Genomic DNA, 16,470 nt, shown 5'->3' on the forward strand with positions numbered 1-16,470 from the left:
ATATATTAGGGTAAAGTGGGTTAGGGTAAACTCAGCAAATCTAAAGTAAAATACTGGATCGTTACATTCCTTACTTGCTCAAACAGTCTGGGTAAGTAATGAATGGTAAAAAAAAAGTCTTGTTGTAATTATAACTACATCTGCAGCCCTAAAAAGTTTACTTTTAAAATTTTATCACCAACAACTAAATGCCTTCCGGCCCGAAGCTTAGAGGACAGTTTTTATTTACAGTTTAAAACTTCAACTATTCTAGTTTGTACTGATAAAAATAATTCTTAACTATAATAAAAAACTTTAATTTAAAAATTATTTCTATTGAGATTAAATAACTACGAATTTAATATTTTCACAAAACTTTAAAGTCAAGCATGAGGCACTTTAGCGCCGCTATACCGATGCAAACTATTGGTCATGGGTAACTGCTCTTCCGTCCATTCGCCGCTTTCCACGTCGTAGAAGTAAACGTACGCGCTGTAGTTTCCGAACATGACCAGTTTGTTTCCCAACGTAAAAACTTCAGCAGGTTGGTTCAAGACTTGCAAATAATCGTAATTGTCCTTCACCTTACTCAAGCACTGGCTCGAGTGGTAGACCAAGGCAAACTTGTTGCTGACAGAATCGAACACCTCAAAACTCTCGCCACCGTCTATGACGTATTGCATGTAACCGCCTATGACGTGAAGCTTGCTCCCAATCGAAACTACTTTGTGGAGGTACCTTCTTCTGACCATGCTTGGCATAATCGTCCACGTGTCGCTGACGTGGTCGTACGCCTCAACCGAATTAAGTGATCCATCTCTCACATTGTCTGTTCTGCTTCCGCCGGTTACCACGATTTTTCCTTGGAACACCGCGCAGTCCGCGTAGTGCCTCGCTTCGCTCATCTGCGTCGTTTTGCGCCAACTTGCGCTTTTTGCGTTGAACTTAAGGCAGGAGCCGGTTACTTCTACGCACAAACGTCCGCCAATGACGTAAACGTCGTCGACAAATGAGCAGGCGCAAAACAGCTCGCGGTCGTCGAGAGTTTCAGCCACAACTTGCCATTGGTTCGTCTTTAAAGAGTATTTTTCCACGGACCGAAGGGCGTTCGAGTTTCCTTCGGCGTCGTGCGGAAACAAGTAAACTTCGTCTCTGATGCAAACCGCTTTGAAAAGTTTTTGCCGATCTTTAATTTTCGCCAAATGTTTTATATTTTTGCAGCTTTGGCCTGCGCCCACTGCAAACACGTCACCGGTGTACCCGTAGTGACGAACGCCACCGCAAAACAGAAAATCAAAATTGGGTTGTTTGCAGCACCTGGCAGCAACGCTAGCATTCCCTGACATTGAGTCTCTGTTTCTGCCCAAGTAGTTTTCAATGATAACAACACAGTCTTCATCAGCGCTAAAACAAGACGTTTGTTTCAAAACGTGCTTTAAAGCGGGATCCGACAGCAAGTGAAGACGAACTCTCAACAAAAGACGTTTAGCGAACATGCCGCGCTCGAGAATGTCATGGCTCAACCACGTGTCTGCTGCAAAAATTACTTCCAGCTCCGAATCGATGTTCAACTCGTCGCTTGAAAGTATTTTTATGACGTGCTTCAAATCCAGTTCTAAAAAGTCGTGTGATTCCGCAATTGTTTTAAAGTTGCGCTCAGTGTAGCGCATTGAACTTTTATGTAATTTTTCTAACAACTTTTTGAATGTATTTGTGTATTTCACAATTTTTGACAAGCAATTGAGTGCCGCTATGCTGTTAAAATTGATTTTATTTTCAATGCTGATGATGGAATTCTTTACATTTCCCTCCAAGAAAACGCTGTTCACTTTTATAACTTGTATAGTACTCTCATCTTCAACGTTCAATGTCTCTGCAAATAATTATAAGTTGTTTGATATACAAATGCTTACTGTAACCATTCATGAATCTACGCAATTAGATATTAAGAGAGAGTTATCAAATATACCTACTATATTGCTCTTTTTCTGATAATGTCTTTGATATAAAACTATTTGCACAAACAATGCATTTTGTAGATACTATTAATTGCATTTTTACAATGCTATATACATTTCAATTTATTATTCTTTTTTTTTTAATTTTTAAAATGTGTGACCAAACAACTGCGTATCTGATTTGTTATACTTTAAATATCTGAATTTACTTAAGTAAAAGTTATCCTATTAATGAAAGTTAAATATAATTCGAAATTAAATATAGTCATAACAGCTTACTTTTAGAATCTAAACAAAAACAAAATTTAAAAATGTTGTAACAGGATATCAAGTTGCACTTGATTACTGTTTAGATTTGGTTCGAAGTTTTGGGCTAAAATTTAATTTAAGCGTTAAGAGAAAGCTCGCAAGTTTAAGTTTTATACTGATGTAAGGTTAATACAGTTGACAAAAGGAGAAAATAAAGTGCATACAAGAAACCCTGATGCAACATTGAGTTATGGAATGTTTTATATAAGCTGATACAACAGACAGACGGGGGGAATTTAGCCACAGCCTGCTGCAGTAAACGTGATAATGAAGAATAGACAACTACATTATTTTCTTGTGTTTTATAAGCTGTTTCTTTATTTGTATTATTTTAATAAGTATTTCTTATTTACATTTTAAGTAGTTAAATTTTATTTTGTTTAATACATTCTTAAAGTATATCTTAGCTAGATTAAATCTTGTGTAAAGGTTTTGACCACATTTAAAGTGTTTTATAAATTTGATGTTTTTAATATATTTCTTAGTGTTTGCAATTGTTCTTTTAATACAACATGTTCATTTATTGTCATGCCTAGTTTTATATAGAGTAGCTCTAAGTATTATTAGTATAAGTTAGTATTATTATTAAAGGTACCTATATCCAAAGGTTACAATGTCAAAAAGTTTAGTAAACCTTATAAAATAAATTAACGGTCTAATATAAGCTACTTAATAAAAAAAGTAGAAACAAAAAAACAGTTTGATATTAGAATAAGTTAAATTAAAATTAATATTAAAAATATGTGAAGATAAGTATTATTTTAGAAAAGATAATAAATTTTATTAAAAAAATTACTTACTAAGAATAGTTATTACTTTTTAGTTAAATCATATTTATAAAAAAAAATAATAAACAAGTCTTTACTGATCAGTTTAAAATTAATCGAGTTATTTCGTCAGAGAAATGATCGGGTTAAAACGAGCGAGTTATAATTGATCGAGTTAGGTATGATAGGAGGCAAAACATGATTGGCAATCTTTTATTACCACAGTTATTAATATCTTTAAATTGTATTTTATGCAGACGTCTTTTTATTTTTACAGTTTACAAATAAGTAAGCTGTAAAACTTTTTTTTTGTGTATATAGCGAAATATCCGTAAAAGAGGAAAACATACAAAACAACACTTCCTTACCTTTTTCCATAGCTGCTCGAAGACTATTTTTGCAGCGATTAACAAACTCCGTTACATTACTTTTGTATTCATACGCATTATACCGGTTTACAAGTGGTGAGGCTTTATTTTCTTTCATCATATCTCGTTGCATTTTGTAGTTTAATCAATACTTTTTATGTTATAAATTATTTTATTATTTTCCTTAAGTTAAATAATCTGCAAATACAAAATTGTTTTTTAGTTGTTTTGTTTTACATTTTTCCTACTTATTATAATTATTAACAAGTGAAATATTATTGATTTCCAATGATTTTGTAAGATAAAGCAATTTTGTTAATTTTAGTTTTATCATTACTAAGTTGTGATAAGTATAAAAAAATAGCTTAATTATATTTTTATGTATTATTTTATCTATAAAACAACAATTTTACGTCACAAATGTCTTAATATTCTTTTAATTGTTTAAACGTTTAAAATTGTACAACTAACAAAGGAAAAAGAAAAGTTAAAGTTAGAAAGTCAAGGCCAACTTCATCTATAGAAATGAATTTAAGCTTTAAAAATTATTTAATTACTGTTAGTAGTAAAAAACAGCTATTAATTTAATCACCTACATTAGGAAATAAAAATGTAAAAAATACTAAAATGTTGTTAGAAACAAAGTTCATGTTAAACTTTTATACACAGTTTTTTTTTTACCAGGTATAACCTTTATTCTTATTTAGATATTTAAACTATTCAAACAATTTAGTTATCTTAAATATTTAAGAGCTTATACTTATTGCTAAAAACCTTTTGGTTCAACGTAAAGTTGTCTAAAAATAAAATAAAATCTTTTAGTAAACTGCAGCCCGTGGACTAAATGTGTCATTTAAAAACAAAATCTACCTTCTATGACCTACTTTTCGAACATAAGTTTTAAAGTAGTAAGAAAAGTTATTGAGGAAAAAACTCTTAATAAGGCTCTTAATTTGATGACTACCATTGTTAGCTTTTTCTTTTGGTTATTTTATCACATTTTAGTACGAAGTAGTATTTTGATGTTGATAACCACAAGCCGGGGACAAAGCTAGCTCAATAAAGTGAAGAATCTGCAGGAAAAAAACACATCAAAAACGACGCGTGATGATGTCATAACGGGAAAAGCAATTTAATCTTCCTCTAATGCAGTTGAATTTTCTTTTAAAGTATGCGGTTAAGTTAAAAGTTCATAGATAAACGAAAAATTGAATCGAGAGTACCAACTGTTATCTAGGCAATTTATTTTGATTTTTACCCCCAATGTGTTGCCATTTTTGTAAACCCATAAAATATTTTATTAAAAATAAATATAAAGAACTAGAAATTAATGTTAAAATAATTATTATTCACTATTCAGAAACTACTGTCAAAAATCGTTGCTTTAATTGGTTAAAAAAGATGGGACACGTTCAAAATCCACCCGCAATCAAAATCCGACCGATTAAAATCCAACCAGTAAAATTCAAGAACCGCTTACCGACCGAGAATAAGGGTTAATGTTAACAGTGATAGTAAAAAATAATTTAAAAATAAATATCAAAGATGCAAAATATATATATATAATAAATTGACAAATGAAGAAAAAAAAAGAAAAAAGATTGGATTAATTTTGATAAGGTGGATTTAGAACGCGGGTTGATATTGATAGTATGCCAAGGAAGATACACATTAAAATTTGAATTAAACAAAATGTACAATGACAAAGTTCAATACACTAAATAAAATGATTTATAACATTTTTGAAAACTTAAAATTTTCAATTTGTTTCTAGAAATAAAGTTAATTTGATGTTATCAAATCTACATTTACATTTTAGATAAATAGTATTTCTAGCTTTGGTTGCAGCAAAAAGTTAGCTGTAAAAAATTAAATAAAGCTAATTTGTTAACATTGTGTAGGTAAAACATTAAAGTTTTAAATACACTTAACAAAAAATCCACAAAGGGTTAAATAACAAAATTTAATATTTATATTTTTTGATACAAAGTACTACATATACATATATATATAATTTTTTTATCTAATTTATGTATACAAATCATTTAATATCAAAAAGTAAGAGTTATTATTGTATAAAATAAAATAAAAAAAAATCATTTAATTATAAAGTTTACACTCGTTAAAAAAATTAAGTATTAACTTTTTTTTTCAGTTTTTGATTAAAATAACTAAAAAAACCTATTTTACAACCTTTAATACAACTTTGAAACAAGTATTTATCAAAAAACTAAACCAATATATCTTAGAAATATATGATCTATATTAAAAATAGAGTAAACCAATCTAAAACTTCAAGTTTTATTTGAAACAACAAAGACAATTCACATACTTTCAGATTTTTAAATAGGGGTAGGGAGTCTGCACTTGTTTTAGTCATTTTGTAAATTTCATGAGGAGATATGTTTTGATGTGTTTTTGCTTCATCAAAAAAAATTAAAAAATAAAAAATAAAATTTTGCAAAATTAAAAGTCGCTGCCAAAAAAAACTAATATCAGTCCCAAAAATCACATATTTTTCGAATTCTCGACTTTGAAAGTAAAAAAATCACTAAAACATGTACTAAATATATAATTTATATTTAAAGTAAAAGTTTATAATTGTAGGCATAAATTTTAGGCGTTTTGACAGATTTTAATGTATTATGGCGTCATTATTACAAAAAATATGCAAATTTTGTCCGTAAAATTGTACTTTTATATTAATATCGATAACAAATTCTGCTTTTTTTACATTTAGTTTCTAAGACAGGTGCTCTCAATAATCATGATTTAGAATAATGTAAAATGATTTAAAAAGTATCTTTTATCTAAATCAACATGCAAATAAAATGGCATTACATCATTAATATCTTTCTGGCTAGATAACTCAACACATTTTACATTCAAAATCAAAAGACACTAAGAGTAAAAACAACAGAAGAGTTTGCAATAAACATTAGAAAAATGTTTGATTTTACAGAGAAACCTTGCAGATTTTGTGTAATAATGACGTCATAATACATCAAAAGTAGTCAAAATGTCTATAATTTATGGCTTGAATTATAAGCTTTCATTTGAGATATAAATTATAAGTCTAGGACATGTACAAGCGATGTTTTTGCTATTAAAATCGCAAAACCAGAAACTTTTCGGGTTGAAATTACTTTTTTATACAGACTTTTTAACTTTGTAAGTTTTAGTTTAGATTTTTTTTAATGAAGCCAAAATACATTCAGATCATATTTCCTCATAAGTTTAGCAAATATTACCCAAGTACACCCTACCTCTTTAAAATAAACAACAAAAACAAATTTCATACTTTTAACATTAATCATTGTAAATAAAATGAAAATTGTAACCATATGTGAAAAAAGGAAAATTGAAAAATCTTCATTATTTTCACAGATCTCTGATAATACCTGATTTAAGTAGCTTTTTTTTTTAAAGTAAACAGCAAAAAAAAGCATTAAAAAATGTTTAGTAAAAAGTTATGTAAAATTTTTAGGAAGTTAAAATACTGTGGCCGGGCCATATTTAAGATCCTGCAATAATAAAGAGTTTCTACAACATCCAGGATTAGCTAACTATTTTACTAACTTTGATGGTCACAGAAACTGAATGAGTGATTTTTTTTTTTAAATAATATTTGCATCATTTTCACCTTAGAAAACTTAATTTTTCAATTTATTTAAAAAACAAACTTGTAAAACTACTAAATTTTCATAAAACTAATTATAGTGTACCATGTTGACAGTATTAGAATAAAATAGGCTCAAAAAATTATTTTTATAATGTAAAGGTAAAGAAAAATTTAAAAAATTCTAATTTTATGATAAACTACCTTAAAAGTTGTTAATATAAAGACAAACAAGACAGATGAAAAAACCTTTTTAAAGTTTTAGACCAAAATTGGTGTTAGACCAAAATTTCTATAACATTTTTATAAAAATATACACTATGCTTAGAATTCAAATTAATTGTAAAACACTATTTTTTTTAAACTTAAAATTTTAATAACAGCTTTACCCGCTGGTCAACATCAATTTAAGAAGTTTTTCAAAAATTTTTTTTAATGTAAAATAAATTCCCTCATCTGAGAAAAATAACAATATTGAAAATATAAAATAAGTTTAAAACAGTAATTTTTCCTTTCTATTAAAAATTAATTGTGGTATTTATTAGCCTAATAAAATGTTATAAAAAAAATTTCCTGAAAATGTTCCTATTATGTTAGAACCCTTTTATTAACCGAGGACTTTTTTATTGTAAGTACAACTAGTGCATTTAACCTAATATTGCTGATACTGCTTGTTAAAAAGTTTTTTTTATCTTTTTCATAGAAACAAAAGTTCCTTCCAGCTTCCACAGTTGATACAGGGATTGTAATAATAATTTTTCTAAAGACAATATTTTATTAAAAAAACTATCTATAATTTTTTCCCTGAATTTTTTTTACAAATTTTCCATTTGTTCTTCACACAAGACATCCCTATGGTAATAAATCTAAATTATAGCCTAAGCTTACAAACATTAGTTGAAGGATAAGTTTCAGAAAAACTATTATAAAACTCATATAACTATTATTTACAACAATTTAACTGTACTTGGGATAAATTAGATTTAAAAAAACTAAAACATAATAACAGATATATCATTAACAAAAAGAATCTTAAACTTCTTAGCATTAATTTTTTTTGAATTTGTTTTGGATACATTCTTTCTGAAAACAAGCTCTGTACTCACTGAAATAGAACACTAAGATATTCTAAATTCAATTAAAACAGCTCCACCTAGTATTATATCATGTTGTAAACTTCCTTCTGTACATTTATGTTGAACTTTTATACTTTCATCTGATTTGATTAAAAAAAGATTAAGCTTTCCAAAGAATCTTATAAACTGAATACTTTAATCATTTTACTACAAGCTTTCCTTATGACTAACTGCGTTTGATGGCAATTACAATGTATGTAATGAGCACTTCTAAATACATTTTTAGTTTTGGTCTGAACTCATTTTTCCTTTCCTTTCTTTACCTTTGATCCATCAAAAGTTTGAGCTTTAAGATTTTTATGATTATCCTGTAGCACAACCTTAAGCTGCTCTAAAATAAAAACAGAAATACCTTCTGCATTTACAGAATCAGGACAAAAATAACTTAAAAACTTATAACAACCTGACCTTATAATTTAATGCACCTAAAAAAATAACTAGCTAAGTTTAGTCACTTATATTAGTACTTTCATCTGTTATAGCTGATAAATATTTAGCCTGACTTATTTTAGAAATAATTTTTCTTCTATATACCTAAAGTACATTATTTAAAATTGAATTTTGGATGTTTTGTGAAGTTAGCTTACAAGTTGGTCTTAAGGGACTAGTTATATGCTTACAGTTTTGGGCTATCATCTACTAAAAGATCTAAAATGTTAAAAATTCTAGCTATTTTACAGAAAATATCCTTCATCATCTCCTCTAAATAGTAACCTGAGTCAGGTAACTCATGAGAATTATACACTGTCGTAATTTTTAGTACATACCTTAAAACTTTTAAGTTTTCATTATTTTTTTAATAATCTGAAGTGGACTTATTTTGAGCAAATATCAAACTTTCCTTTACACCTTATTTGGATAAAAGCTTAAGGCCAACTTAATTATCTATATACCCTCATACTCTCTCATCATCGCAGCAACACAACCATTATTAGTAAAACCAGACTTCAAAAATATACTTCTTTACGAAACAATAAAAATGGAAAACAATACAAAGAATTATTCACCTTACATTAACAAAGCCAATATTTTTGCCTTAAATATTTACCCTTTTAACTATTTATATGGTGTTTACCAATATTTGAAGAAGGTTTACTTATAAAACTCATTACTGTTGGCTTCCCTCTTAACTTTACCTTCAGTTTTTCCTGCTTACTTAATCTGTCAAAACATTGTCCTATTAAATCCAAAAATGAAGTCAGTTATAAATACTTCAATCACTTAAAACAAGTACTTGTGCACAACTTATGCTCAAACAAGCAGCAAACTCAAATACAACTTGGTTTTAAGTGAACTGCTTGTTTACTAAAAGCCAAGTATAGAACTTGTGTTCAAAAACTAATTAGCAATAAATGAACTGCTTCAACTACTCAAAGCCAAGTATACAACTTATGGACCAAAAAGCCGTGAATTGACTAGCCAGTTGTAAAAAAGTATTTTTTCTAACTAAGTTTCATCAGGAACAATACAATTTTACACTAAACTACAAATGCTTTGCAATTAAAAATTATGTTGATTAATGATTGGCCGTTCAGTTTCATTTTGATATTCGAGAAATTACTTATTACCAGGGATGCATTACAGTAGAACATTCCTTAAACATTTAAAATTATAGAACTTAAATTTTGTACTAAAAGTCAACTCATTTAAACATTATTAATAGTTGTCTAAAATATTTTTTTTTACTTTATATCAAGCTAAAAAAATATAATAATGAAAAATAACTCTTAAAACAAATATAAATACTTTCAAGACTTTAAGAAGTTAATAAAAATACAATTTTTACTTATGCTTCTAGCACTTTATATTAAACTACAAAAGTAACAAAATATATTAAAAAAATTTACAGAAAACCTTTACATAACTCTTTAAAGCATACAATGAAAACATGTAAGAAAATTTAAGAAAATTTCATTTAAAACTTGGAAAGTAGTAAATAACACTACGAATAGACAGAAAAGTACAGCTGATTACCAATTATGCTAAATGTGAATCAAAATCTGATACAAAACTTATAGATATAGTAAAAAAATCTTATCACTCATTTTTCTAACAACGGAAAGCGAACCTCAACCAAAAACATATCCTAATAATTTTAATGTCAATCTTAGAAATTTTAGCAACATATATTTCTGGTTTGTCGTTACTAAGCTAAATATACTAATATTATTAAGAGGTTAGACCCATTCGACGCCAGTGGTGATGATAGTGTATCTGTAAATATCCTCAAGGAAGTAAACAGTTTTATATCTCTAATACTAAGTGAATTAATAATCAAAACGTTTTAAGAAGTCGTATATTCAATTAGTTTAAAAACTTTAAAAATAAACACTAAGTTTTTAATCAGGATCAAATTGAAGACCCTTTTCATTTCTATCTAATTTAAATGAGATAAATGAAAAAAGAGTCTACAATTGCCTGTAAAGTTTTTTCTAAAAATAGTGCTTTAAATAACTCTCAGTTTAGTTTTAAAGAAGTCAATTCCTTAACTTTGGCTGTATTAGATTTGTTGAAGAGGTACTATCTAACTTTGATAAGGAAAACGCAGTTGATGGAGTAATTTAGATTTAAGTAAGGAATTTGATAGTGTAGATAAAAATATCTTACTTAAGAAATTGGAATGTCATTGTGTAAGAGGCAATATACATTAACTGATTAGTTCATATCTAAATGGAAAGAAACAGTATATTAGCTCAGGAGGATATAAGTAAACCTGTTAAAAAAATTAGATTGGGTTTTAAGTATTATAAAGCGTAGTGTAAGGACTGTTGTTATTTCAAATTTATATAAATGAATTACAGCATAATATTAGTCTTAACGTTCTCAAATTTGCAGAAAATAAAAAGTTGTACGAAACATTTAAAAAATACAAATACCAAAATGTCAGTAAAATTTTAACACCAGAACTTAGTGAGTAATGAAGTTATGTCTACAAAACTCAAATCTTGATAAAACCAAAAGTATGCTTCTATATTAAGGGTGGACAACGTAAATGGTCGAAAAGTTTAGTCCACCGCGCAACGGATAATTTCGAATTAGTGATCTACCAGATCCAGCTAGATCCTTGTTTAGATCCGTGTTCTAATTTAAAAGTATTATCCGTATCTGGCTAAGTCCTAGTTTAAGATAAAGACTTGTATCCGACTTGATGCTAATAGATCGGGTATTTCAATATTTTGAATCCATTTATTAAGTACTAAGTTTCTCTAGTATGAAATTGGATCTTACTGTTTGTTAAGTATCCATAATTCTTTATTTATTCTTTATGATAGTGATTATCAAAGTCAACAGTAATCACTGCTACTCGTTTATTTAATATTGTTTAAGGAGCTAATAATAATTGTCGTCTAATACCTTAAATCTCTAGTTCAAAAGTTGTTTTTTCAATAACAACTACAGTGGTGCATTCTAAATTGCAGGATTTTCCATTTTGCTATTCTTCAGTAATCTATTAAAATTACTATTTTGAACTAACTTCAAAATATTTTAAACTTAATTTTATGTTAAATACATTTCTCTATTAAGCCCATATAGAAGTCTAGTGATATGTGTACTTTCAAACAAAGAGTTAAGTATTTAGCTAAATGATAAGCTGAGATTTCTATCTCAAGTTAACTTATAACTAATTTATTTAATTATCTAAAAAAACCTAATTTATTTCTATTTGCAATATTTGCAAATGTTGTTTGCTTCTTTTTAGTTAATTTTTGGGCTAAAAACGTGTTCAGAAAGTGATAGAGATTGTTTTGGAATATAATTTTTTATTTTTTTTATTATTGATTGTTATTGTTATTTTTACTCATTAAGTTTATGGTGTAAATGCTAAAGTACTTGTTTTTAGGTTGTCATTTATAAAAGTTAACTTAGGTTTAAAGTTAAATTCAATTTTTTTAAAAGTAACAAAATTTATATAATACTTTTTATTTATTCCAATATAAACTTCTTAAAGTACTTCAAATAATTACTAAAATATAAAACTAAACTTTAAGCACATGATACTAATATTTTAAACTTAGAAATACTTCAATTTACTATAATTTAAACTTTTTAAAAAAAGTTGTGACCTATACTTCAAATAAATTCATATCTGCTCTTAGTATTGTTTATATCGGTTTCACAAATCAAGCTTAAGTTATTTTTTTCTAATTCGAGTAATCATCTCTACTTCTAATTTTATTCTTTTAAGTTTTAGGCCTTGACTGTGTTTTTATTTTGTAAGACAAGTTTTTGAGTACATTATGAATAATGAATATTAAGTAGACACATAACTTTATTATATTTTGTTTGATTTTACCTTCATTTATCCTTCATTTCATATATTGTTTTACTTCTTAAGACTTTAAAGTTCAGACTAAGAAAGTAAATTGGAATTTTAGTTTGTAAGAAGTTTTAAAAGCATGTGGTGTACGACTCTATAACTTAAATTTTTATTCCTACAACAGGTCTTCAGACCAAACATTTTTATCGCTTTTTTATCGTCCAATAAACAAAAAAAATATTACAAAAAACTTAATCGTTTAGAAATTAATTTTAACTTAGTAGAAACCAACTTAGAAATTACTAAAAATTTAAAACTTTAGTTATAAATAAGCGTAGATTAGTAATTTTTAATTTATAATAAACATTTTTCTGATAAATTCATTTAGCTAAGATAAATACTATATACAAAAGTAAAAAGCTTTAAAAAAGTCAACTAGATACAAGAACTTTGAAAAAAATAAAAATATAGCAGTAATTTCAAAGGGTAGTGTATAAATAAAAGTAAAAAAAAATGTATTATAGAAAACAAGCAAGTATTTGTTACTTTTTGAATTCAAAATTTTTTGTCAAACAAAAGATGCACATTATAACTGTTACCACTCTTATTAAAAGTACGGTCTCTAAATTTTTGTTTTAAAAATATATTTTAATAAGAAAATCTACGTTTTGTAGTTTAAATCAAACTTTTGATATTCAAATCTAAGCTAGTAATTATTATTTTGAAATTAAATTTTACTTTTGAAACTTAAAGGTAAAATAAAAAAAATCTCTTTTCATTCTTCTTCTCCAAATAATTATTTTTAGATATTCTTGTCAAATCTTTAAAAAAATTTGAGCGACTTAACTGAAACAGAAATTGTATTCAAAAAATTTAATTTAAAACACAAAAACTTGTTTACTTTAATTTAAGTTTATATGATATTTTTGTACAACTTTAGAAATTCGATAAAATTGACCTTTAAACTTGTAAAAATATTTTTTTTCTATCAGAAAATTTTAGAAAACTTGTTACACTTCATGTTTGCCACACACTCAGGATACTCAGGATATTATGAAGTATTTTACAAATTTAGGCTGACTCAGGATAGTTTAGGTTGTTTTTTAATTCAAGAAAGTTTTTATGGATTTTGAATGAGATCTAGTTAATTAGGTTTTATTTTTTGTTTTTCTATAACATTTTATGTTTAAGAAGTCAGTTTTTATTAATTTGAGAAAAAAAAATTAAAGGGAAATAAAGTCTCATGATGACACTTTTTTAGTTTGAAAAGAAGCAATCTTGAAATAATTAAATTGATTTTGTTTTTCCTTTCCTATCAAAAATATGTTAAAGTATGTAAAAATTTAAATAAAGATTTTCTTATTGATTATCTTTAAGATTTTTAGCAAAACAAATGATGAAAGTAGTATTGTAAACATTGTAAAGAACGTTAGAAAATTAAAAAATATATCTATAAATAAGCTAGTTGTCGAACGTTAAAAAGATCAAGTTCTAAAAAAGCAGACCAACACCATATATTTCTATTACTAAAAGCAGTTTAAATGGTATGAAAATTTTCATTTTTTCACAAAATATTATTTATTTTCTAACTTTATCTCTACAAATTTTACATCATTATTTTATACCAAAACTAAAAGAACCTATAGAACAGGGTTTCCCAAACTCATTTACTAAATCGCCCACTTTTCAGAAATTTGAAAAAAATCGCCCCCCATGTTTTTATAAATTTTTTTCTTATCCTTTAGTACGCACTTTTGAGCCAAAAAAGTTGTATTCGAAATGTCATTTAGTCTTGAATATATTATTTACGCTCTTTTGGGAAATGTTCAAAGTAATTTAAAGGGCTTGAAAAAATAATTTACCCTTATTTTCTTATAAGCCAAGTTAAGTGTATAATAATATTTAAATTTTAAAAAGCCTTTTGCAATCTGTAATCAATTCTGTTTAAATTTGAATTGTTTTGAAATTAATGAAATCTTTAGGTTAGTTGCGGACAACTTTTGTAGTCAACAAGTCATTTTTACTAAAAAATCCTTTCTAGTGTCGACTTGTTAAAAAAATGTACTTGCGGGCTACATAATTTAAAAATCTAAGATATAAGAAAATTAAAAATCTCGAGCAATAATTTAACAAATTGATTTACTATTATTGCGATCTAGGAAGTACTATTGTGAACTGAAAACCAAATTGAAAGCGAATTTCAAAGTAATAAGTATCAAGAAGCTAAATTTTATTGTTTTGAACATAAGTAGTTTTTAAGTTAATTAGCGGGCTGAAATTTGACTGGATATGGGCCGTACGTTACCCATCTAAAATCTTAACTGAAACCTAGGCATATTCTAAAATATTTTACCATAGATTAAAAAACTACAAAAGAATGAACAGCTTATTTTACACAAAATTAAATAAATATTAAAACATCATTGCTGATCTATTTTTAGGAAGTTTGACCGACTGATGATTATCTCTCATGAAAATTGGTTTAGTCAATAGCTTCTGTTAATGCAGAAAAATTATTAATTTCAATGCTCAAATGTACTATAAGCAAGTTAGTTGAAAAGAAAAAAACTTAAATTTTTAAACTATATGTTTTGGAGTAGAATACCATGATTCAGTATTTGACTTGGAATAACCTTTAAAAAACTAAACCTTATCCTAACAATTTTTTTATTTAAGTTTAAATAAATAAAAATTAAAGGTTTTACAGTAAATTTTGTGAACAGAAAGTAATCTATTAAAAATATTTTTATTAGATTAAAATTTTGGTTTGTAACTGTAGCAGTCTTTTCGATGGCTTATTTAATTCTGTTCAAAAATGAATTTGTTTTCTAGCTATCAACCTACAAAAATTTATCAGAGGAAAATAGTGAAAAATTAAAAGCTAGGGTTAAAATATTAAATAAACAACACATCTTAATTGTCAAAATATTTTGATTTAAGATAAAACAAAAAAAGTTGTACTAATAGTTTGAAATCCTTAATATACAGTTTTTTAACAATAATAAATCAATTTAGAAAATAAAACTGACTTTAAAAATGTTTTTAGTGAAATAGTTAAAGTCATTTGAAATAGAGACCTCAATCTATACTTTTTTAAAGTCCGAAAATCTTTATTGAAATAAAAACTTTATTGGTTTACAAGATTTTATTACTTATACAGACTAAACAAGTAATAATAAAAATAAATAAAAATAAATATCTTTTAAACAAATATTATATTCACTATGCTATAAAAAGTTTTAGTGTAATGTAAAACAACAAATATAAACTACAAAATCAACCAAGTCGAAACAAAACCACTCAATAAATACAGTAGACTTGAATTTGCACTTTGAACAAAATCAAAAAGTGCTAACTCAAAAATGCATTATCATTTTTTTTACAAAAGGCAAATTTCATCATATTATAATGCAATACTGTTATGAATATTCGTGAAATCCACTGAAACATAAAAAAAAAAATATTAAAAAAGATTGATCTATATAACATATTAGGTATAATAAAGTTTTTGTTTTATTAATACTTAGTTATATACTTTATTTAATTTAAGTTAAGAAATTTTAAATTTGCTTTTTTTTTGAGTAAAAGTGCGAACTCAAGAGGAAGTCTACCGTAATTAGTATTCATTTGGCATTAAGCAAACCTGTTGTAGAATAAATAAGTTAATAAAATTGTTATCATAAAAAGACTACTTCAGTACAATACAAACGAGCTCAAGTAAGAAATCTTTTATAAAATCAACTAAAATTGAAGACCTTACAGAAAATAATGTCTGCAACTGAAGTCTAATCTAATGTAAAGGATGAGCTTCATGACTGATTGCAAGTTTTTCTATATCTGGCTCTAAATCAGTCAAACAAAGCCTCAAGTCACCTCCTTAACAAATATCTAGATTATATATTTTGCTCAATATGTTGATAACTGAACTGAAAGCTTTCTCAACAACATAGCTAGAAGGAAAAACTATAAACAACAATCTAACTTCCTTCTAAATAGAAATGATTGGATACTAATGCCTTAGTTTTTGTTGAGTCCAAAAGCTTTTATATCGTTCTTTGGAAATATTTACTTTAAGT

General features: G+C 26.5%; 1 protein-coding gene across 1 annotated transcript; it reads right to left on the reverse strand.

Moving 5' to 3' along the window:
* Positions 1-362: 362 nt before the first annotated feature.
* LOC145840558 (kelch repeat and BTB domain-containing protein 12-like) lies at positions 363-3,514 on the reverse strand. Its single transcript, XM_082947862.1, has 2 exons — positions 3,382-3,514; positions 363-1,852 (listed from the first exon to the last, which is right to left on the reverse strand). Exons 1-2 carry the CDS (start codon positions 3,512-3,514, stop codon positions 363-365), a joined length of 1,623 nt encoding a protein of 540 aa, XP_082803988.1.
* Between the last annotated feature and the right edge of the window lie 12,956 nt (positions 3,515-16,470).

The sequence above is a fragment of the Thalia democratica genome, chromosome 1, assembly GCF_965202585.1.
Source record: "Thalia democratica chromosome 1, ktThaDemo2.hap1.1, whole genome shotgun sequence".
NCBI classification, from domain to species: Eukaryota; Metazoa; Chordata; class Thaliacea; order Salpida; family Salpidae; genus Thalia; species Thalia democratica.

Coding starts and splice junctions, on each gene's coding strand:
- LOC145840558 (XM_082947862.1), bottom strand. CDS start 3,514: ATGCAACGAGATATGATGAAAGAAAATAAAGCCTCACCACTTGTAAAC. Junction 1,853..3,381: donor TCGAGCAGCTATGGAAAAAG/GTAAGGAAGTGT, acceptor AATTATTTGCAG/AGACATTGAACGTTGAAGAT.